Consider the following 19,240-nt stretch of genomic DNA (forward strand, 5'->3'; position numbering starts at 1 on the left):
TACAAAGCAAGTTAATTCATCCCCTCGTGTAATTTAAAAATCACCTGTTTATTTTTTCGTCATTTTACAAACCAGCAGCCGATCGAATGGAGGACCAGCTGCGAAAGCTCAGGATCGCCATCTGCATAGCTTACAATGCCATACGTGTACCGAAAAAGCTGTCTAATGATAAACACGTGGCGTACAATACCTGATCGATATTGGTTCGGCACGGAGAGGCAATAAAAATAATTGCACGTAGTCAGTGCTCCATTTGTTTATTAGAAATTGCTCTATTTGTTTACCCACTCCTGCCGGGGTGGAAGGATAAATAAATGTCTCCCAAAGGGAAATGAATCGAGTTAATAAAACCCCAACGACAGTTAAGTAATCGAATTTGTTTTCATTTGGTCTAAACTGAGAATTATTGAGTAACGTTAAAATTTGGTTCGTTGAAAGACAGCCTGGCATATAAACATATTAACTAATTTCGGTGGCTCCAAATCAATATTTATTGAGTTAATTGATGACATTAGTTGGGATTACAGTAGTCGGATTGATCGAACGACCACTACAGGCTTAAATAAATAAACATTTCGCGTATTCATCTGTTAGTGTAATTAGCACGGCGACGTTTAAAATAAACATGAGATGCTTTTATTGGGGGTCGCTTGACCGCTTTATATCGTGAGATTTCTGATCTAAATTGCGTGCCGCGGAGTTTTTTATTAAAACTGGAATAATGTCCGGAGTTCCGACTTACTTTTCGACAAAGTTCAAAGGCTCATTGTATGGAAGCAAACACATTACAGACTCACAAGAAAGCCGCTTATATTCTGAATACTTTGCTTATGTTCTTTTTGTCAACTAAACCAAAGCTGGAGATGCTTCAAAGTTTCTACTCGAGTATTGTTGGCGATAAAGTTCTGTGTGCTATTTAAAGTCTCAACAACGTGGAAGTTGTAAATACGGAGAATTGGACGTTTAGAAAAAGATTATCCATAAATTTATCCACAAAAAACTGCTTCTATAATTGTAAGTGATTGAGGAAGAAGATTAAAATTCACGTTGTGCTCACTCACATAAATTCCGATGTGATAGAACTGGACACCGAGCAAGATAAATCTCTTGGTGGTCAACTTGTTACACTTAAACAGGAATACATAAATAATCGAGTCGTAAAAAAGGACAACAGTTCAGGCCACCTATCGTGGTCAAATTTTGACACTGAAACTATCCTAGAATATGCAACGCAATATACACGAGAGTTTGAAAGTTAGCAGACCAGAAATTAGACAAAAGACAGGGTCATGTCGACGACAATCCACGTTTCCAATTAATCGAATTGAATTATTCATGCAAGTTCATAAATTTGTAAGCACCCATGATCTATTAGCATCTCCTCTTCGTGCAAAGCTGCACTTTAATCAAAACAACTTGCTACAAACTGCACTGGAACTAAAACTGGATTAAGCGAATTCATCACAACTTGTAATTACGCGCTAAAGGGGCTATGGTTGTGTCGGACAACAAATTTTATTGAAGAAAAGAAAGTGATATAAACTGTTGTTTGTCATTTAGGTCAATTATGTATACAATAAGATTGATGACGTTTTTAGCTTGTTTTGGTGATTATGCAGTAATGTTCCATAATTTTTCACAGAAGTGATTGCGCGGCCTGGGACAATTGGTCATTAATCATGATTTTTAGGTAACGTATTTATGGCGTGGTTAATTGCTCTATTGTGTGTGGGTTTGAAATTGAGAATAAAAATCTGTCTTTCGTAATAATTTTGCAGTGTTTGGTTTCGATTTTGTCTTATTATATCTGTTTTTACCATAGTTCTAAAAAAATAGATCAAAAAGAGGGATTTTTGGTATACACAATTTTTTAAAATTTCCCTTGCTCTAAAATTTTGTAATTTTGTACAGTTGATGTAGTAACGTTGCCAAAAATTAACGTTAAAATTGCCAAAGTTATGGTAGGTAATAGAAAAAGGTGGTTTGTTCTAAAAATAAAAATGTGGAAAATGTGGGGCTGTTGTTCTTAAGTTTTGTAATTTAGCGTAGTTGGTAAAGCAGTTAAAAGTTGTGAAGTCTCCAAATTTTGAAGTTTTAGTATTAAAACAGTCAAAGCTACAAAAGTTAATAGAAAACGATGGAGATTGTTTGCTTGTTATAACAACAAAAAGTTACAAAAAAATCTGTTTTTTGCTCTAAAGTATTGTACTTTGGCCTAGTGGATAAACAAATAGAAAGTAGCAAAGCTTTCAAATTTTAACTTTTTTTGATCTAAATTGACAAAGTAACGATTTTTTAAACGGTGGAAATTTTTTGTTTGAACCAAAAAGGAACATTTCTAAAAATTCTTTTTGTTGCTCTGAAATTTTGTATTTTGACACAGTTGATTAGCAAGTAGAATGTAATAACGCCCCCAAATTATACTGTATTACGATCAAAGCTGACAAAATTGTGGAATTAAACAAAAATTGGTGAAAATTTTTTGTTCGTTCTGACAAAAATCTGTTTCTAACTCTACAGTTTTGAACTTTGGCATAGTGGAAGAGAAAGTCGAAAGTAACAACGCCTTCAAATGTTTTTCAATGAAAATTGACAAAGTTACGGAATTTTATTGAAATCGATAGAATTCTTTTAAGTTCTGACAACAAAATTTTCTAAAAAATCTGTTTCTTGCTTTAAAGTTTTGTACTTTGGCAAACTGGACAAGCAAGTCGAAAGTAGGAATCTCTTCAAATTTTAACGTTTTTTGATTAAAACTGCCAATGGTACAAAAATTATAGAAAACTGTACATTGTTTGTTTGATCAAACTCTTTCTTCTTGCTCTAAAATTTTGTATTTTGGCACAAAAAAATTGATCAACAAGTCTAATGTAATAACGTCTTTAAATTATGCTGGATTTTTTTTGGTCTAAAAAAAACTACGAAAGCAAAAATGCGTCCAAATTTTACTACTCTTACAAGATTTAAAGACCTACAAGATTTAAAACGAAAATTTTTTAGCGAATCAAAATACAGAGTACCAAAAAAATGTTAAAAAAAATTTCAGACTCTCTGTTTTCACAGGAAGACCAAAAGAAAATTAGGAAAATGGCAACATTGCTGAACTTTTCCTCCAATAGTTTAAATTTCTAGTATTTAAAGCCATAGTAACGTTGCTGTTGTATTGTTGGCGTTAGTCAGGTCGGCTCATGAACGACTAATGTAACTATGGTTTCAAGTGGACGATGCCACACTGATGGAGATTGTTGATTCAAAAACTTTGTTAACAGTTTTCAGGCATTTCTTGCAAGATTTTTCCGATTTTCTTTGCACCATGCCTTTGCGCAAAATGTCCTTTAAGTAACAAATTCATTTAAACGTAAAATTATTGCACAGAAATCGTTAATTTTCGCATCAAACTTTGCCTCTTCAATCCATCATACCTCGAAAAATTGAAGACATGGATTTTTTTTAACATTTTTCCGGTGATCTATGGCATTGTCCGATGATACAGTTTCACGGTGGTGTGCGACTTTCCGGACACCCTGTATGTAGAAAACCTTTTACGGTTGAAGGTAAATAACCTGAAAACGAATTTTAAAAAATGACGGAATTTTGGAACTAAAAGAGAAAACAGATGAACATGATTTTTTAATTGAAAAAATAGGAAATTTTGACTGGAATAATAAATTTAAAAACGTTGAAAAACGAAATAATTTTAAAGATATTAACGGAATTGCTTGCAAATTAACGAAATGATTTTAGGAGCCTTGGCAGACCTAATGAAATTAGGCTTTTATGCCGAATCCACCACAAAGCTCCTTCCAAATGCGCTCTTAATATTAATGCCAACCATTTACACTATACATTTCGTAACCATTTCACATTCTCCTAATGAAGTTGTCTCTTTTCCGTTTCAGCACGAAGATAGCGTAACCCAGGGACCAAGCCATGCATTTCGCTGTAAAACATTCAAGAAGCCACGACCCTGCCACCTTTGCCACCAACCAATTCTCAACGAAGGATCGTGTTGCAGAGGTATATTAAAAAAATTATTTCTATTTCATATCTGTGCTCTTTTTATTGGCCGCAATTTCGGCGACGCTACACGTTTTTATCTGTTTAATGAGACGATAACTTCACACACCTCGCGCGTATTTCAGGAGATAAGGTCGACAAATTAAATTAAAGCTCTGCAGAGAGTGTTTCTGTTTGTAAAGTGTCAGATCTGTTGCGTCGTTGTCTGTTAATTTCGTGATTCTGCTGACTGACGTGTTTTGTACGTAATTAAAGAGGAATCGCAGCGATTTGACCTGGATTAAGTGCGACTAGATTCTAACCTCCCGGAGTTGCAATAAAAATAGAAAACTTCACGTGAACTTAGCTAAAGCGAGGGCATCACGTGAGGAAACGGAACTGCGATTTTTGCCCTCTCCGCAACATGTACAAGTGACGTGGTGTTTTGTCCTGTCAGTTGGATATTTTAAAGAGTCATGTGCACGATTCACAGTGTGAGGAGGATCTTTCTCATGACTTTTCTGAATAATGATCATGCAACAAACAAGGACAAGAAAATGTATTTTTCGAGCGAATAAATCTGAGGTGCATAATAGAAAGCGGGCTCTTGAAAACGACTGTAAATATTGTCGTGTGGGTGTTTCCAATTACGGCCCAAAAATAAAAACATATTTTCAACTGAATCGAGATTGGTATTTATGATTAATGAATTCGTGTGAATTAATTCGCCGAGAAATTTATGGCTTTTGCTGGTTTGATAATTAAAAAGATATCAGGTGTGGAAGGTAAATGATAAATTTGCATATCTGCAGGTGTCGGAATGCTCATAAAGTAATCACGATTAATTGAATTTTAAATGACGGAATCATTAGGGTTTCTCGCAATGGAACCAAACGCTTCACCAGAATTATCATAGAACGGAGATGAAAGGAATGAAAACTCTCATTATCTATTGTAACACGAAGACAAGACAATTATGAAGGGTAGAGGAAGAAACAATAATCGCCTCTGATATTTGCTCTGGTCACGACATATTTCGAGCTTTCATAAAAAATTCCGTGCTCGATATTTTTAAAACGACATTATTCTAATTCAAAAAATTTTGAAAAAAAAAAAAAATAGATTGAATAAAACAATTATCACTCGAACACAATTACAATTTTGCATCGACCACTCGCGGCCCGTTAATTTCTTCACCAAGAACGACTCTATTGTTCCCAAACTTTCACTATCACTGACAAAAAGTGCAACCTCTGACCCTCCGAGATCTCAATAGCCGCTTACAAACATGATCGAGCATTCCAATTCATAGTTGAACTGACACCAATACTGGTTACAATGTTACAAAATTAATGATGTCCCTTACAAATACACGATTCAACCCTGATTCATAATTAATAGGATGCATACCGCATCTCCATCGAATTTGCAACAATGCAGTCCTCAGGTCGATCTGAAAATCTCATTCTCATTAGAGTCATAAAAATTCTTGCGACTGCGAACAAACAAAATTTACATAATTATGGAACATGCATAATGTAACGAGTCTGATTATCGAGAGGACAATTTGATCCATTGAGGTGTGCTCGACATTGGAATTAAGTATGTTAAGGTGCAACTGAGTGATACTAACCCATTTTTGTGGCGTCTTTTCTTTCCCCGTCAATGCGAGATTAAGTACGTGGTTACACCGCCACCAGCAGTGATCACATTGAAGCCACTGATGGTTTCGAGAGCGTGAGTTTACAATAGCGTAACTTTAGGTTAGAGGTCGTGGATTTATGGATTCTGACCATGAACGTCGTCTAACGTACATCGTATCTAAGTGATGCTAATCCAGTCATACATTTTCATGACCATAAAATTTGAACAACAGACAGTCATTTCTAAGAATATTTTTTGTTCCAGTGTGCAAATACGTCTGCCACAAAGTCTGTGAAAGCAAGGTAAGTGACTAATTTAAATGAAACCACTGTTCAGCTTCTGCATGTTCATGCATGAAGAATTAATAATTTATAACAGTAACGACTCATGACTATTCCGTCTGTCTTTAACACCTAAACGGATCTAAATAGTTATAGCTCGTGCTGTGTGTTCAATATTCATACATGCATAATGAAGGAAATCGCGGATTTCCCGCTAGAAATGAGTTTGTGATTTTTGGCGTTGCGCGCCTCTACCATCGCGCGCCTGTTAGCAGGCAACTTCTCGCACACTTGTGCATTCTTGACCCCGGAGCTGCAGGCGCTTAAAAAAGCTCCCGGAGAAAAACTCCCGATAACACTTTTATGCAAATCAAGGAAGTATGCAGAAACTATTACTTAAGTCATTAATTAACCGCAACACGATTACCGCAGTTTGCGGCAAACTGTATATTTGAAGAAAGTGCAAGATACAATAAGAGGATAAGACGAAGGTGGTAATTACGTGCAGAATGGCTTTGTTAGGTGAAGATGGTATGATATGAATTATATCGGTACCGACGAGTTTCCCGCTGCGACCTTCTCTTGAACGAGGCAGACAGCTTGGCATTGCTTTAGCGTGCAAAAACTGGAAGCCGAGTCGTGTTATTACCTAATAAGTGCTTTAGGTAAACTCAGGATATTGACTTTGTTGAAACGGCATTCGATAGGCTCGTTGGAATGATGTTCCAGCTGTTTCGAGAAAATCTCATGTGAAAAGTCGGTTGTTGCAAGGGCGGCAACGGTGTTTTATTAGAGTTCAACCACATTCATTGTTCTAAAAATATTTGCCTGGTAAATATTGGCATTATTTCTCACAAAGAGCACAAAGAATCATAAAATCTCACTATTTACCGCACGGCGCGACCAAAAAGGGAAAATCGGTCCAACTGTAAAGACGCGTTGACCGTTTTGAAAACTACGGTGCCGTTGGCTCGGAGAAAATAGGATGACTTTCAAATTTTCCATGATATATTCGTTCCGAGATTAGGATTATTACAGTTGTGACATTTGAATTATCCGAGACAAATCGGCGGTTTAAAGTCCCTAGATTCATGGTCGCATGTTCGGTTTGAACCTTTATAATTGACCAATGGCCAGGTTTTGTTCGAGTCCATCGATTTGCATTATCTATCATAATTCAACCTCTTCCTTTAATTTCCCACTCGCTCTAAATTTAAACGACCACTTCCTACTCCGGTAATTGCTGCAGGAAAAAAGTCCTTGATTAAAAGTATTTTCACAGTGCCAGCTCGCTGTCTTATTTACTTAATTAAGTTGCTATTAAATTAAAGCTTTTGACTTTGCTCTTCTTAATTTATTCCAATGATTAAAATTGTATGGAGTAGTTCCTTAGATCTGAGAACACTTGGAAACCATTTAAGATGAATTAGATTTGAGAAGCTTATTTATTAAATGTTTGATGCTTTGCTGGAAATTAATGTTTTTATTTATTCTTGAGTGCGGCGCCGCTTTAAGGGGCAATTTGTAGGAGGGAGTTTTTTTAGAGAATGCCTTGGTGTTTCTCGCCCTTCTACTAAGACTCCACCTTTTCTCAAAAGAAACATACAACTGAAACCAATGGTAAAAATCGAATTTTTGTTTTTTTTTTACCGCTCCTCGTTAAAAGATCTGTGATTTGGCTGGATAATTGACCTCTAGCTGTTCTTTTAATTGACATATAACAGGTATTTCATGGTATTACATGTCGTTTTCACCCCGAAAAAGCTTCTTGAAATTTGCCCTAAAAAAACTCTCTAAAGATTTATTTTGCTTGACATCTAGCTTATTTGAGGAGCGAACTTTCAGTTGTAGGTACTCATTTTACGCAGAATTTCATGTAGAATCCAAAACTCTGCTAATTTTTCCCGTGCGTCAACATATAACTGAATTAGAGGCGGTTGAAATTATGTGTTGTCTCTAAACGGCAAAAACTCCCGAAATGCCAATTTTTCAATTTACAATGTCGAAATTAACTAGACTTTTAGACGGAAATTCCATCCACTTCACTTTCGAACTTTTCTAATGACCTCCAAAATAAAAATCTGCTTCTGAACAATGAAACAAGATTAAGGTGTAATACATATTATGATTCATAAATTTTAAAAGAACGAAGTACAAACTGTATAAATTTTTTAATATTGAAGCCATAATTGTTGGTGTTTTTTCGAGCCTCCCTAAACATTTAAGAAGAAGAGAATCTTTGTGTCCCGTGGTGAAGTGTTCTGACATGCCTTAGTATTTACGTTGGTGTTTCGTCTACCTCATGGTCCCATAATTTCAAGCGGACAAAGCCGCTATACACATACTCGAATCATAATAAAGATGGAGATTAACGATAAGCAATATGGAACATGATAACAGCCTCTCCTCCGACCTGCGATATTGTACCACCCAGAGTTGGCACACAGCTTTCGTTGGTTTCACTAGTCGTATCGTGAACCTGTTAGTGGCTTTGTGGTTTATTGGTGGATGAAGAACTTGTGTTTGACGGCAACGCAATCCTGCTGCAAATTGAAACGTGACAAATCCATAGTAATAAAACGGAGAATGATAGTGCTTCGATGGTTGTGTTAGTTACCTTGTGCTGTGACAATGGATGAGAGTGCAAGCGTAAGATTTTTAATTTATTCAACTCGGAGACTAATTTAAGAGTGCGAAAGAGGCGTCACGTCTTTATTTAGACAAAACTGGTCTATGGAACGGGTTTCGGACAATTGAGTTCGTATTTTAATTGAGGATGTAATCAAAAGGACCCGGACCATGGGCCAAATTGTCTAATGATGCGATTCATTATTTCTTCAGCCACGACTATAAAACAAATCGTTGAGAAATGCCGGTCGAGAATTCCGCAAATCCTAGTGTTACAAAGAAAAGAGCAGAAATGCTCGGTGGTCACGCAGCACTCCCAAGGTTAACCTGGCTATTAATTTTGGTTAATCTGGAGATCGTCCAGTTGCGCCAAAGAATGTATTCCTCTTTGGTTCACGGTTATGATTGTGTGCACGATAATAGTCGTTAGAACTGACTCGCGAATTTACTTTCAGTCTTGTACATTACGTAACAGAGCGCTTGGTCGGTAGCACGACATCAGCAATGTCTGTCTAGCTTTCTTAGAAGTTTGCAGGAAGCGTGAAAGTGAAGCTTGGTTGTTCCTGAAATATGTGGGGTAAAGGTTAACAGTTGAGTTTGTTAACCTTGGGAGTAATTCGCGAAATCGCTCTTGTTGACTGTTATGACCAAGATTTTTCACTGCGGTTAGATCGCAACTGAGATAAACGAGATCATATCACGTTCGGGTTCGGGAGCTACGTGCTTTTCAAAAACCAATTAAAAATCCCAACCAACTGGCAAAAATTGAAACAGCTGTCAAAACAGCAACAGTTGAAGCATTGACACCAGACAGTGTTGACATTGAACTTTAAACGGAAAAGCGCACTATCTCCTCCTTGTACAAATAAGCGCGATTTTGCCCTTAGCGATAGGAACAGCTGCGGTAGTTTTTCGCAATCGCATTTTACATTATTTATTTCAATATTGACAAGCGAGTTTTCCTGTTTTTTTCTTTATAAGGCATTGAAATGTGACAGTTTATCGGATTCTTTTACACGCCATTCGTTAACACTCCAACGGCAGTGTCATCAATCATGTACCTACAATCAACTACAAGAGGGAAACTAGTATGATAAATCAAGCAATAAATTAAACTGATCGTAGATCGCATTGTGATAAAATGCGATATTGATCTACATTTTCGTTGACAGAGAGGTGGATTTACCATACCACGTGGAACTCAAGGTCTGCATAATTGCATAGGTGTGCAATATTGTCAACAAGCCTGCAATTTTCCACTTTTTCATGACAAAACGAAGGTAAAACTAAAAACCCACAGAGGTATTATCTTCGTTTGCGAAATTAAATTACCAAGAAACTGATAAAATTTTAATATTTTCCTTGTGTAATGGAATAAAAGACATCTGTTTGATAACTCCAGTAATATTCTTCAAGTTTACACGTTTTATTGTGGTCAATGATCAAAGTCATTACTCTTCAAGAAAATAAATCAACTTAAATAACACGAGTTACATCATGAAGTAATAGTTAATATTGGCAATTTATTATTGCCGCGTGTGTTTAAATACATTTTAGTGGTTATAAAGAATTGTTTTATTGCAGTTTTATCTGTAATAATGACGATTGAAATGTTTAAGGTTAATAAAAATGGGAGTCCCAAGTCTGTAATGTTATTACATTTAAATATGTAATACTTTTCTGTATTCTATTGCAATTTAGGGTTGAACAATAAAAAAAGTCTAATAAGGAGACAAATTAAAAGTGCAATAATAGAATAATTAAACCGATCTAAAAGATACAAAGAATCCAAAGCCTCTAAAACTCAAAAAAACTAATAAGAAAAATAAAAGCTAAGTGCAAATCCTGAGGAACTGGTAAATGTAATTATTTTTAGAATAATTTCCTAAAGCTCTAAAATCTGAGATAAACAGTTTAAAAATTTTGACGTACTCAGTTTTGAAAATTTTCAGTTTCATGGAGAATTTGAAGAATATAATAAAATAAAAAGGATCTTAAGAAGCTAAAGAATTTCGCATCTAAAGAAACAAAAAACAATGGACAGGAAATAAAGGAACCAACAAAACTAACAAATTATTTAACAAAAATGAGAGATTATCGAAAATTTGGAAAAATGAAAAAATACGAAATTACTTAGATAAAAGCTTAAAAATCTGAAGCTAACTAAAGCTACTGCTTGAACTTCCATACTTCACAAATGTCGAAACAAAATAGTTACACTAAATAAATGAGCTGGAAACCGTAGAAGCAAACAAATTAGAAAACGAGAAATCAAATTTGAACGCTTAACCGCCTTTACTAATCTGCTTATGCAACAAAACGATCTTTTAACTTATTCAAAGGCATTAAAATGCGTCATATCACTTGGATAACTATTATCACGGAAATTATTATTACGCATTGTTAGATAAGAAAACATAATAGATATCTCACAATAACAACAATTTTAAAATTATTTCGGATTTCATAGCTTCCACGCGATTTCTGCCTCAATTTCATGACATAGAAGCTGTCACTCATCTGTTTACCGCTTAATAAACCAAATATTTTCTCTAACCTAAAAGCAATCAAACTTATCAAAAAAAGATCAACTTCCCCCGTGATTAACTCATACAAAAGCAAAAGTTTGTTCAGTTTGTTTGAATTTTTTAGATCCTTCAATTTAGTGGAAGAGCTCCTCGCTTTCTGGAAAATTATGGGCGCAGACTTTCATCCCCCAGAGTACAGAAAAGACGGAAGTTTATACCACGGGGGCAACATCCGGTTATTCGTATAAACTCGCACCCCGTGCATTAAAAAATGGCGGTGCGTTCTCCGTTTTTCTTCGGTTGAGCAGGAACTACAAAGATTTCTTTTTTATGAGACGCGTAGGTGAACTCGGTATGAAATGCGGCTATAAACGCAAGAATTCGTTTGGTGGGCGACGTTCTGATATTTAAATGCGATTAACGGTCCGCTGATCTATGATTAGATATTAATTAAAATGGTCATCTCATGAAGCTATTTCCGAAGTGAACACAATAAAAGTTGAGCAATGCGTGTTGGATGCGGATGGAATTTGATCTAAAAAGAAGAAAGTGAGGAGTGTTTTATTGTGACAAGATATGTGACATTAATTCTTAGAATACAAACTGATAACTTTAAGTCCACGCAGGATAATCCAAATAGAGACGTTGATGGAGATAAAAAACTACTGCAGAAGAGTAAATACAGGATACATTACGAACATTGAGTTCCGCACGTGCTCGACATAACACCAACGAAAATAAACCCGTACTCATCTGGTAATTCTTCATTTTTACACAGACTTGTATTGTGGCTGCTTCTGGAAATGCAACTGTAATGCGAGCTTTACTGCTCTTGGTGTAAATCGGGAATTTACAACAATAAAACGGATTGGACATACATGTGTGTGCAGTATTGTTTGAAAGGTGCGCACAAATCCGAGCTATTTTTAAACGATTAGCTGCTTATAAACGGAAATTCATCGCCAATAAATGGTTTTGTAATTCAATTACAAGTGGTATTTTTAACTTTCAAAGGTGACAAAATACCGGTTTGTCACTGCTGAAGCAATACGAATTAACTCATTGGAGAGGTCTAGAAAAAATTGTGATTTATGACATTAACGTAATGTGTCTTATTACATAATTTGACAGGGTCAGTAGTTTTTGCTGGACTAACTATATTGGCAGACTGAAACTGAAATGAAGTGAGTCAGCGATAATAATTTTGGCATTACACTTTATGGAACAATAAAATCTTATTCTGAAACGCAAATAATGAGCTCTGAGTTGGTTTACAATGCCATGATAAGAGGAATGTGCTTGTAATATAATTTTTCAGATTTTACGGCCTGGGAACGAATCGTGAATAAATTATTTAGATAATATTCTGTTTTTTCCTTTTTCTCAATGTTGAGGTTCCTCCAGTCGTCGATCATTCTTTGTCAAATTTCTGTCAGTTTACTTTAATTTGTACACATTGTACACATCAAAATCTAAGAGCAATTTATTCTAAATTTTTTACTTTTAAGGATGCTCCTTCAAATTCTAGATTTCACGGTCCTCAGGAGGTTTTAGACGTTTTTAAAGATCCAAATTCTTAATTTCTGTGTTTAAAAGTTTGATATTCTAGATTCTCAGCTTACAATTTCATTCAAATTACGAGTATTTTCCGAAGACTTGGCTCATAAATTCTGAGGCATTTCGTCCGATCTAAGCACCTCGTTTTCTAACAATTCTCTTCTTCCGCTCCGCGATTTTTGTTGCGCGAATAATTGTGTACGCTCTAAAAACAGTATAGGCCAATGACCATCCTCCTATTTATTCGATCGTGCGTCTTGCAGTTCACCTGGAATGTATCAATAATTTGAAGAAAAACCAATTTAAAGCCACGATGTCATGAAATATTTCCCCGCCAGATGCACTAAAATTGAGGCGTGAAATTCTCCACATTCATAATCACGAACAATTTTTAATATTAATGCAACAGATGGTCCGAACTGCCAAGTTTAAAAATCGATGTAATCATTTCCATTTATTCATGATTCTTCGAAACCTGACTCGTTCTTCACGAAATGCACTCACATCCCAACATCCAAGCATAAAATTTTGATCCACTGGTTTATAAATCGATGGAAACCACATTTGAAATTAGATCTCGCAAATTGTGGTGTGCTAAACCGCATAAATATCCCATTTTATGCCGGATAACAAGCTTTGAAGTACGAAACTAGGAATTGCCAAAGTGATACTTGATACTTGTTTTCCGTGACGCCCAAACAATGGCCTTTGATAAATATTCCGCGCGTTTCTGGTAAAACATGTAAAAATCGTACTAAACCGCTTTGTTATCACTCCAAATAGCAAGTGGAGACTACATAATTATCGGTAGTCCCCATCGAAGAACCGTTCGGATTTCCGACTTTTACTCGCTGTACCAACATAAACATAAACACAGCTCGTGGCGTAGTGAAAAGTGTACTGTGATCCCATGCAAAACTGCAGGCTCAGTAGTTTGGTTAATATGAGGTCGCTTAGTAGTTCCAGTGTGCCTTAACCCAACGAACGTGCAATTGTAATAAATAAGCGATCGGATCAACCGCCTCCACCACGATTTGTACTGCTTATTTAGCAGGATTAAGTCAGTCGCCACAGCACGTCACGCCGGTGATCCTCGCAGGATCCAGTGCCGAAATTGCGCCATCCGACTTTCTTCAGCGGCCGCGAAAACTTACATCACAACACAAACATTCAATATTAAAAGTTCAAATAAATTCGTCGTGGCGGGAAAATTATCTGTGGGTGATAAAAACGGTAAAGGCAAATATTTGTTGGAAGGTTAGACATGTGAGTTTATTGTGCAAAATCGTGATGGTGATTCGAGTGAATTTACATGAGAGAGGTTAAGATGAAATAGGTGAAAAGATGCCGGGCGCTGAACGTGCGGATGTTGTCACGAAAGAGGAAAAAGCGAGGATCAAAAAGGTACAGTTTTGGGACTAAAACAGAGGTGACCTTAAGGTCAAGTCCATTACTAGCTTTAATGGCAATTTAGGCCGAATTAGGTCATCTGCAGTTGATGAATTAAGTGGCCAATGTCACACTTTTCGATTTTCTACGCACAATCATTCTTCGAAATCTTCCTCATCTTCCCGCTTCACTGTTCTTGACTTTTAATTATCAACTGTTGATATAAATTATAACATTTTCAAGGCCTCATCGCCGACTTCCACTGTAAATAAATTGTCATTCTTTAAAAATAATCATCCAGTAGCAGATGGTTCCTCCGTCCGAGTGCGTTTCTTCGTGTACATTTTATTAATAAAAACTCTTCGCACATGGCCGCTACAACATACACAGGTCTGTGTTCTTAAGTGAAAACTAATAACACAGGGTGTTATTTTAGTGGTCATAAAGTAGAAACACGACTTACACATTTACTATCCTTTTATGATTTATTCAATTTCAAAATGGAGGAAGTAGCATTGAACCCTTGCATTTGATGTTTCATTGTTGCTCCCGAAAATGCTTCCGGTCACTGATTGTGATTTAATCATTTTTAATGATCGTATTCTATGTAATTAGGCGATTATCATAAATCCTGCAACGTGTGGACTTCCTATTCATCATCTTGTTTTAATTATACTAATTGTTTCTTCTGGGATTAAGAGCTTAAGGCGCTGCATCACTCCCAATTTTGTAATCTTTATTAATTTTACATATTCATATGACTCATTTACATTTATAATCGGTTGTGAAATAGGATTTACCCAATTTTTTTGGCACTTTAATGAGATTAAAAGAAAAATAAATAAACCGATTTAACCAAATATGACGAGGAAAAGTGAAGATTATGATTATGATTATGACGTAGAAATGTTGACATAAATATTCATATAATAAATAAAAATAGAAAAAACCGTTGTCAGTAAAGGAAAGTTGGTCTCATTTTTCTATGTGCGTGACAACGGTTGAGATCTGCTACTCATTCTTTGAATAACTTGAACTTATCGTGTCATCGGTGGCGTGCGATTTTTCATTTTGGGCGAATAAGTTATAAAGTTTCTATTTTTAAGAATTTCAATTTCACGGCCAAATTTAGGTTTAAAATTTGATTTTCCTTATCAAGTTAAAGGATTTTCGGTTGAGCTTTTTTTATTAAATTGTTCTTCTATTTTTGTTGGATTATCAAAATTTCTAAAAGATTAGATGTAGTTTTCAGTGTTTCGGACTTTTTTGGGCACTCAAAATTCTTTTTAAATTTGTAACAATTATCTTAATTCCTTTGAATGCTTCAAGTAACTAGAATTATCATTTTCTTTGGATACTCTAAAAGACTTTGGAAATGTTTCAGATTTTACAGGTCAGCTTATTAAATCTTGAAGGCAAATGTTGCAAATTTTTATTTTTTTACATTTTTTTTATCTTATTGTATTCTTAAGCTTCATCGATTACAATCTTTACTAAAATTTTTTTGATTATTGACTTCTTTTTTTCTTTTTTCGAAAATTTTTGTACTTATCTGTGTTGGACTTTTTCAGGGATGACATTTTTTGCAACTATTTGTTTTATTCCTCGATGTTTTGGGCTTTTGATTTTATCATTTTTGAACGTAGACTTTTAAAATGAGCGAACTTTTTTTAGAGTTTTTAAAATTAATCTTTTCAGCTGCAGTTAAAATATTTCGTATTGTTTAGACCTTTTTGTACTTCCAGGCTTATATGAAACAATGTTTAATCTAACTTTGTATGTTTATTAGACATTAAATTCAGTTAATGTTTATTAGACATTAAATTCAGTAAATTATAGTTTTGGACTTGTTTAATTCTTTCAGTTTCTTTATCAGTTTTTTATTTCTTTAAAAGCGTCGTCAGTCATTTGCGATCTTTTTTAGGTTGTTTGAGATTTTCATTTTTTTTCTATAATTTACAAATTTTTTGAAAAATATTTTTTGGATTAATTGTTTTATTCAGAAATAATTTTTTGCACCCACTAAAGTCTCGTCAATATTTAAATTTTCCGATAATTTTTGCTATAAAATCTATCATTTTTAGACATTATAAATAGATCTGACATTGCAAAATTTAAGTACCCATTTTATTCGCAAATTTCCTCAATACACTATTTTATCTCTGCTGTGTATATTTATTTTCGTTCTAATCAAACCAATATATATCGATAAAACGGCCCTTTGACACTATCATCACTCTAAAACTACACATTCCGCACGCGCCAAAATTTAGGAGTGTTTTGTATAAACAGATCTTTGCAAGGTGTTCCCTAATCTAGTTCCGACATTGATTGATTATCTTTTCAACGGATTTTCAATTTTGCTCAAAACATTTGTACAGATTATTTTTATCGACTTTCCACACACGATAGTGTAACCCTCAATAAAATTATATGGTAGCAATAAAACGAAAAAATTACAACAACTCGTTGACGTTCATCAGTGGCGACAATTCGCTAAAATATTCATGGGACGAATAAACGCAATTACATAATTGACTCTTTAATTATTTATTAATATCATTAGAGGTTGCCTTGAGTGTAATTGCACCAATGTGACGTCAATGTTGGTGGATGAGATTTTTATGAAATATGAGGATTAGCTTTTGTGTGGGTATAGTAGGTCAAGCATCGTAAAAACAATCCGCTTTCATCAATATAATTCACACTTCGTTTCGTAGGTTGAAGTTGAAATGAGAGGATATTAGTTTGATGCAGCGATGGATATCAATCAGAAATTGATTTTGAAAAGAAAAATTGTTGACTCGCAACTTTTAGTGTGCAGACTTTGATGCAGAAATTCGCCTTGAAGCAAGTACATGACTAGTATACAGGTTTTAGTAAAATCGAGAAAAACAAATATCCTCTTTGTCGGTAGATTCATGTAGAACATGCGTCTCAAGAATTAAGCGTATATTCTCCGAAAACGTGATCCAACTGTTAAGACGCCACATGTTCATCTTGTTCACGTTTTATACGGAATAAATTTCAACAGTGATTGGACAATTTAAAACACATGTCGGAATTAGCACGAGCTTCACGTCGAGAAGTAGGAACAGAAGTGTTTATGACTTAATAAAATCAGTCGAGCTGAAATCTTTATAGACACGCCATCAGCGAAACCTTTTCAAGAAGTTGAAGATGCTCTGCGGCAATGTACTTAATGTAATTGACCGGAAACTGTTCCGAATTTGTGAAAGCTTTCTTTGTAAACTAAATGAATCGTTTGACGAGCAATTATGGGCGAAATTTGAAGTTTTCCGGCGAGGGCCACCTGCACGGATTTGTCAAAAGATTCTTATTTCCTTGGGCAGTCATGTTCTGTAGACAAAGGACGAGCGTTGCTCATGCGGTTTTCATCCTTCCTCTGACTAAAAATTGTGTAGTTAGTTGTACAAACATCCGCGGCTGTTTAAAAAGAACGCCGCAATTTACTCTTCACTTCCATTATCCAACTTGCCTAATCTCCATTTAGCACCTTAAATCACCTCGAGATTTAGTTATCAGTAGCATGCAAATTTTTGACGTTCAGAAAACAATGACCGACATGTTTCAGGAGGCTGTTCAGAGGTACACGGACACGAGTTGGCAGATACATCGGCAAAGCAAGAAAAAACCGACGATAATACCCCTAAAACCTCCCCCAAAAGACGATGACGATACTAAAAACATTGTTAAAGTTAACGGAGTTAACGGCAACGTTGTTCCACCCGAAAACGAGAAAACGGTTGAAGTTCAATACGAACCGGTGAAAAGCCAAGTTGAAGTTGTTTTGGTAAGAAAGCGTGTGACTGTCACTAACAACGGTGATGACTAACTATTAGCATTCGGAATGACCCATCACCTTAACTTAGCCATTATAACTGCACGTTTAGATTAGAAGTTGATACACCATGTATGAAGGCACAGTAATGGGTTTGGTTTGGGAGTTTTTAGTGATTTTACATACAGTTTATGTGTAGTGAACTGTCAAAACAATGATTAACGGACTAGCATCTTCGTAAGAGTAGCGAGGAAATAAGATAAAGGATGTTGTACTAAAATGTTCTTGTAAAATAAGATTGATGATTTCCTTCTTAGATTCTACTTACGTTGTAGTAGATTTCAAAAATGGGTAATAAATCACGTTTGGAACTTGTTACTTTGAGATCGTTTAATCGGTTTTGTTGGTACATGAGGGATTGATTTGATGAAAGGGTAGTTAAATTAAGGACGATGTACTCTGGAAAGAACAAGCAACTTTGAAAGGAACTTATTTAAAATTCGATTACGGAATCCTCTCCCTAATACGAGTTTGTTCAAATTTTATTACTGTTTTCTAGCAAGAGAGCACAAACAAGTTTTCTTTTATAATAACTTTATTGAGCCATCCAAAGCATCGGACAATAGCGCCGATACAAATGAAAATTTTGTTTTCTTTTTGAGCCGCTCCTTCGATTCTAAATCAAATTAAAATTAAGCGAAACATTACAACAGTATATCACATACTAAAGCATTATCGCCAAAAATATTTACAAGAGATGTTAAAGCATTACGTCTTCGAAGTCACCAAAGTTTCGTTGAAACTGAATGAAAAAAAAAACTGGCTCGTTTCAACTGGAATGACTTCTAAGGAGAAATGTTAATGTGGTCGACCATTTTAATTTATATTGATTTTACACAAAACTGCAACGAATGTAATTTTGGGCATTTATATTTCATTTAATTTCAACATTTCTCTGGAGCATAAATTTACTATAATCGTTACAGAAAAAAAAAATGACAAAGCTAAAATAATGGTTCCAATGTTTCTAGAAAAATTGTACAATTCAAAGCTTCTAGCGAAAAAAAAACGAACAAAATAAAATACAATTTTACAAAAAATATGTACAATTCAAGGAGGATTAACAATAGAAATAAAAAAATGAAAGACAAGCTTGTGATTAAAACAACCAAAGAAAGAATTGAAAAAAAAATCGATAAATGGCAATGATTCAGATTCCGATGAATCTAAAAATGTCCGAAAAATCAGAATGATCCATTCGGGATTTAATGAAAACGAAAAACATGCGAATCATTCTATTTTAAACCTTTTAGTATTCGCATTAAACCCGATGCGAAAGTGAAACCTCCCAACAATGCAATTAAAACTTCTGGCAGCTTGTTTATTATTTCTGGAACCACGTTGATGTAACCTGT

General features: G+C 35.1%; 1 protein-coding gene across 9 annotated transcripts in view; it reads left to right on the forward strand.

Moving 5' to 3' along the window:
• by (focal adhesion protein tensin) overlaps nt 1-19,240 on the forward strand; it is an 88,692-nt gene that overhangs the window by 38,842 nt on the left and 30,610 nt on the right. For 5 of the 9 annotated variants that reach the window (XM_088037710.1, XM_088037711.1, XM_088037712.1 and 2 more), the window contains exons 2-4: nt 3,900-4,017; nt 5,905-5,942; nt 17,619-17,837. In XM_088037710.1, coding sequence (XP_087893836.1) covers nt 3,900-4,017; nt 5,905-5,942; nt 17,619-17,837 — 375 coding nt within the window. Of the gene's footprint in view, nt 1-3,899; nt 4,018-5,904; nt 5,943-8,461; nt 8,571-13,903; nt 14,039-17,618; nt 17,838-19,240 lie in introns of those variants that run through there. The other 4 variants (XM_088037715.1, XM_088037716.1, XM_088037713.1 and 1 more) reach the window with 4 other exon arrangements.

Source organism: Gnatocerus cornutus, chromosome 5 (genome assembly GCF_029298725.1).
Source record: "Gnatocerus cornutus isolate USDA-ARS CGAHR chromosome 5, icGnaCorn1.1, whole genome shotgun sequence".
In the NCBI taxonomy this organism is placed as follows: Eukaryota; Metazoa; Arthropoda; class Insecta; order Coleoptera; family Tenebrionidae; genus Gnatocerus; species Gnatocerus cornutus.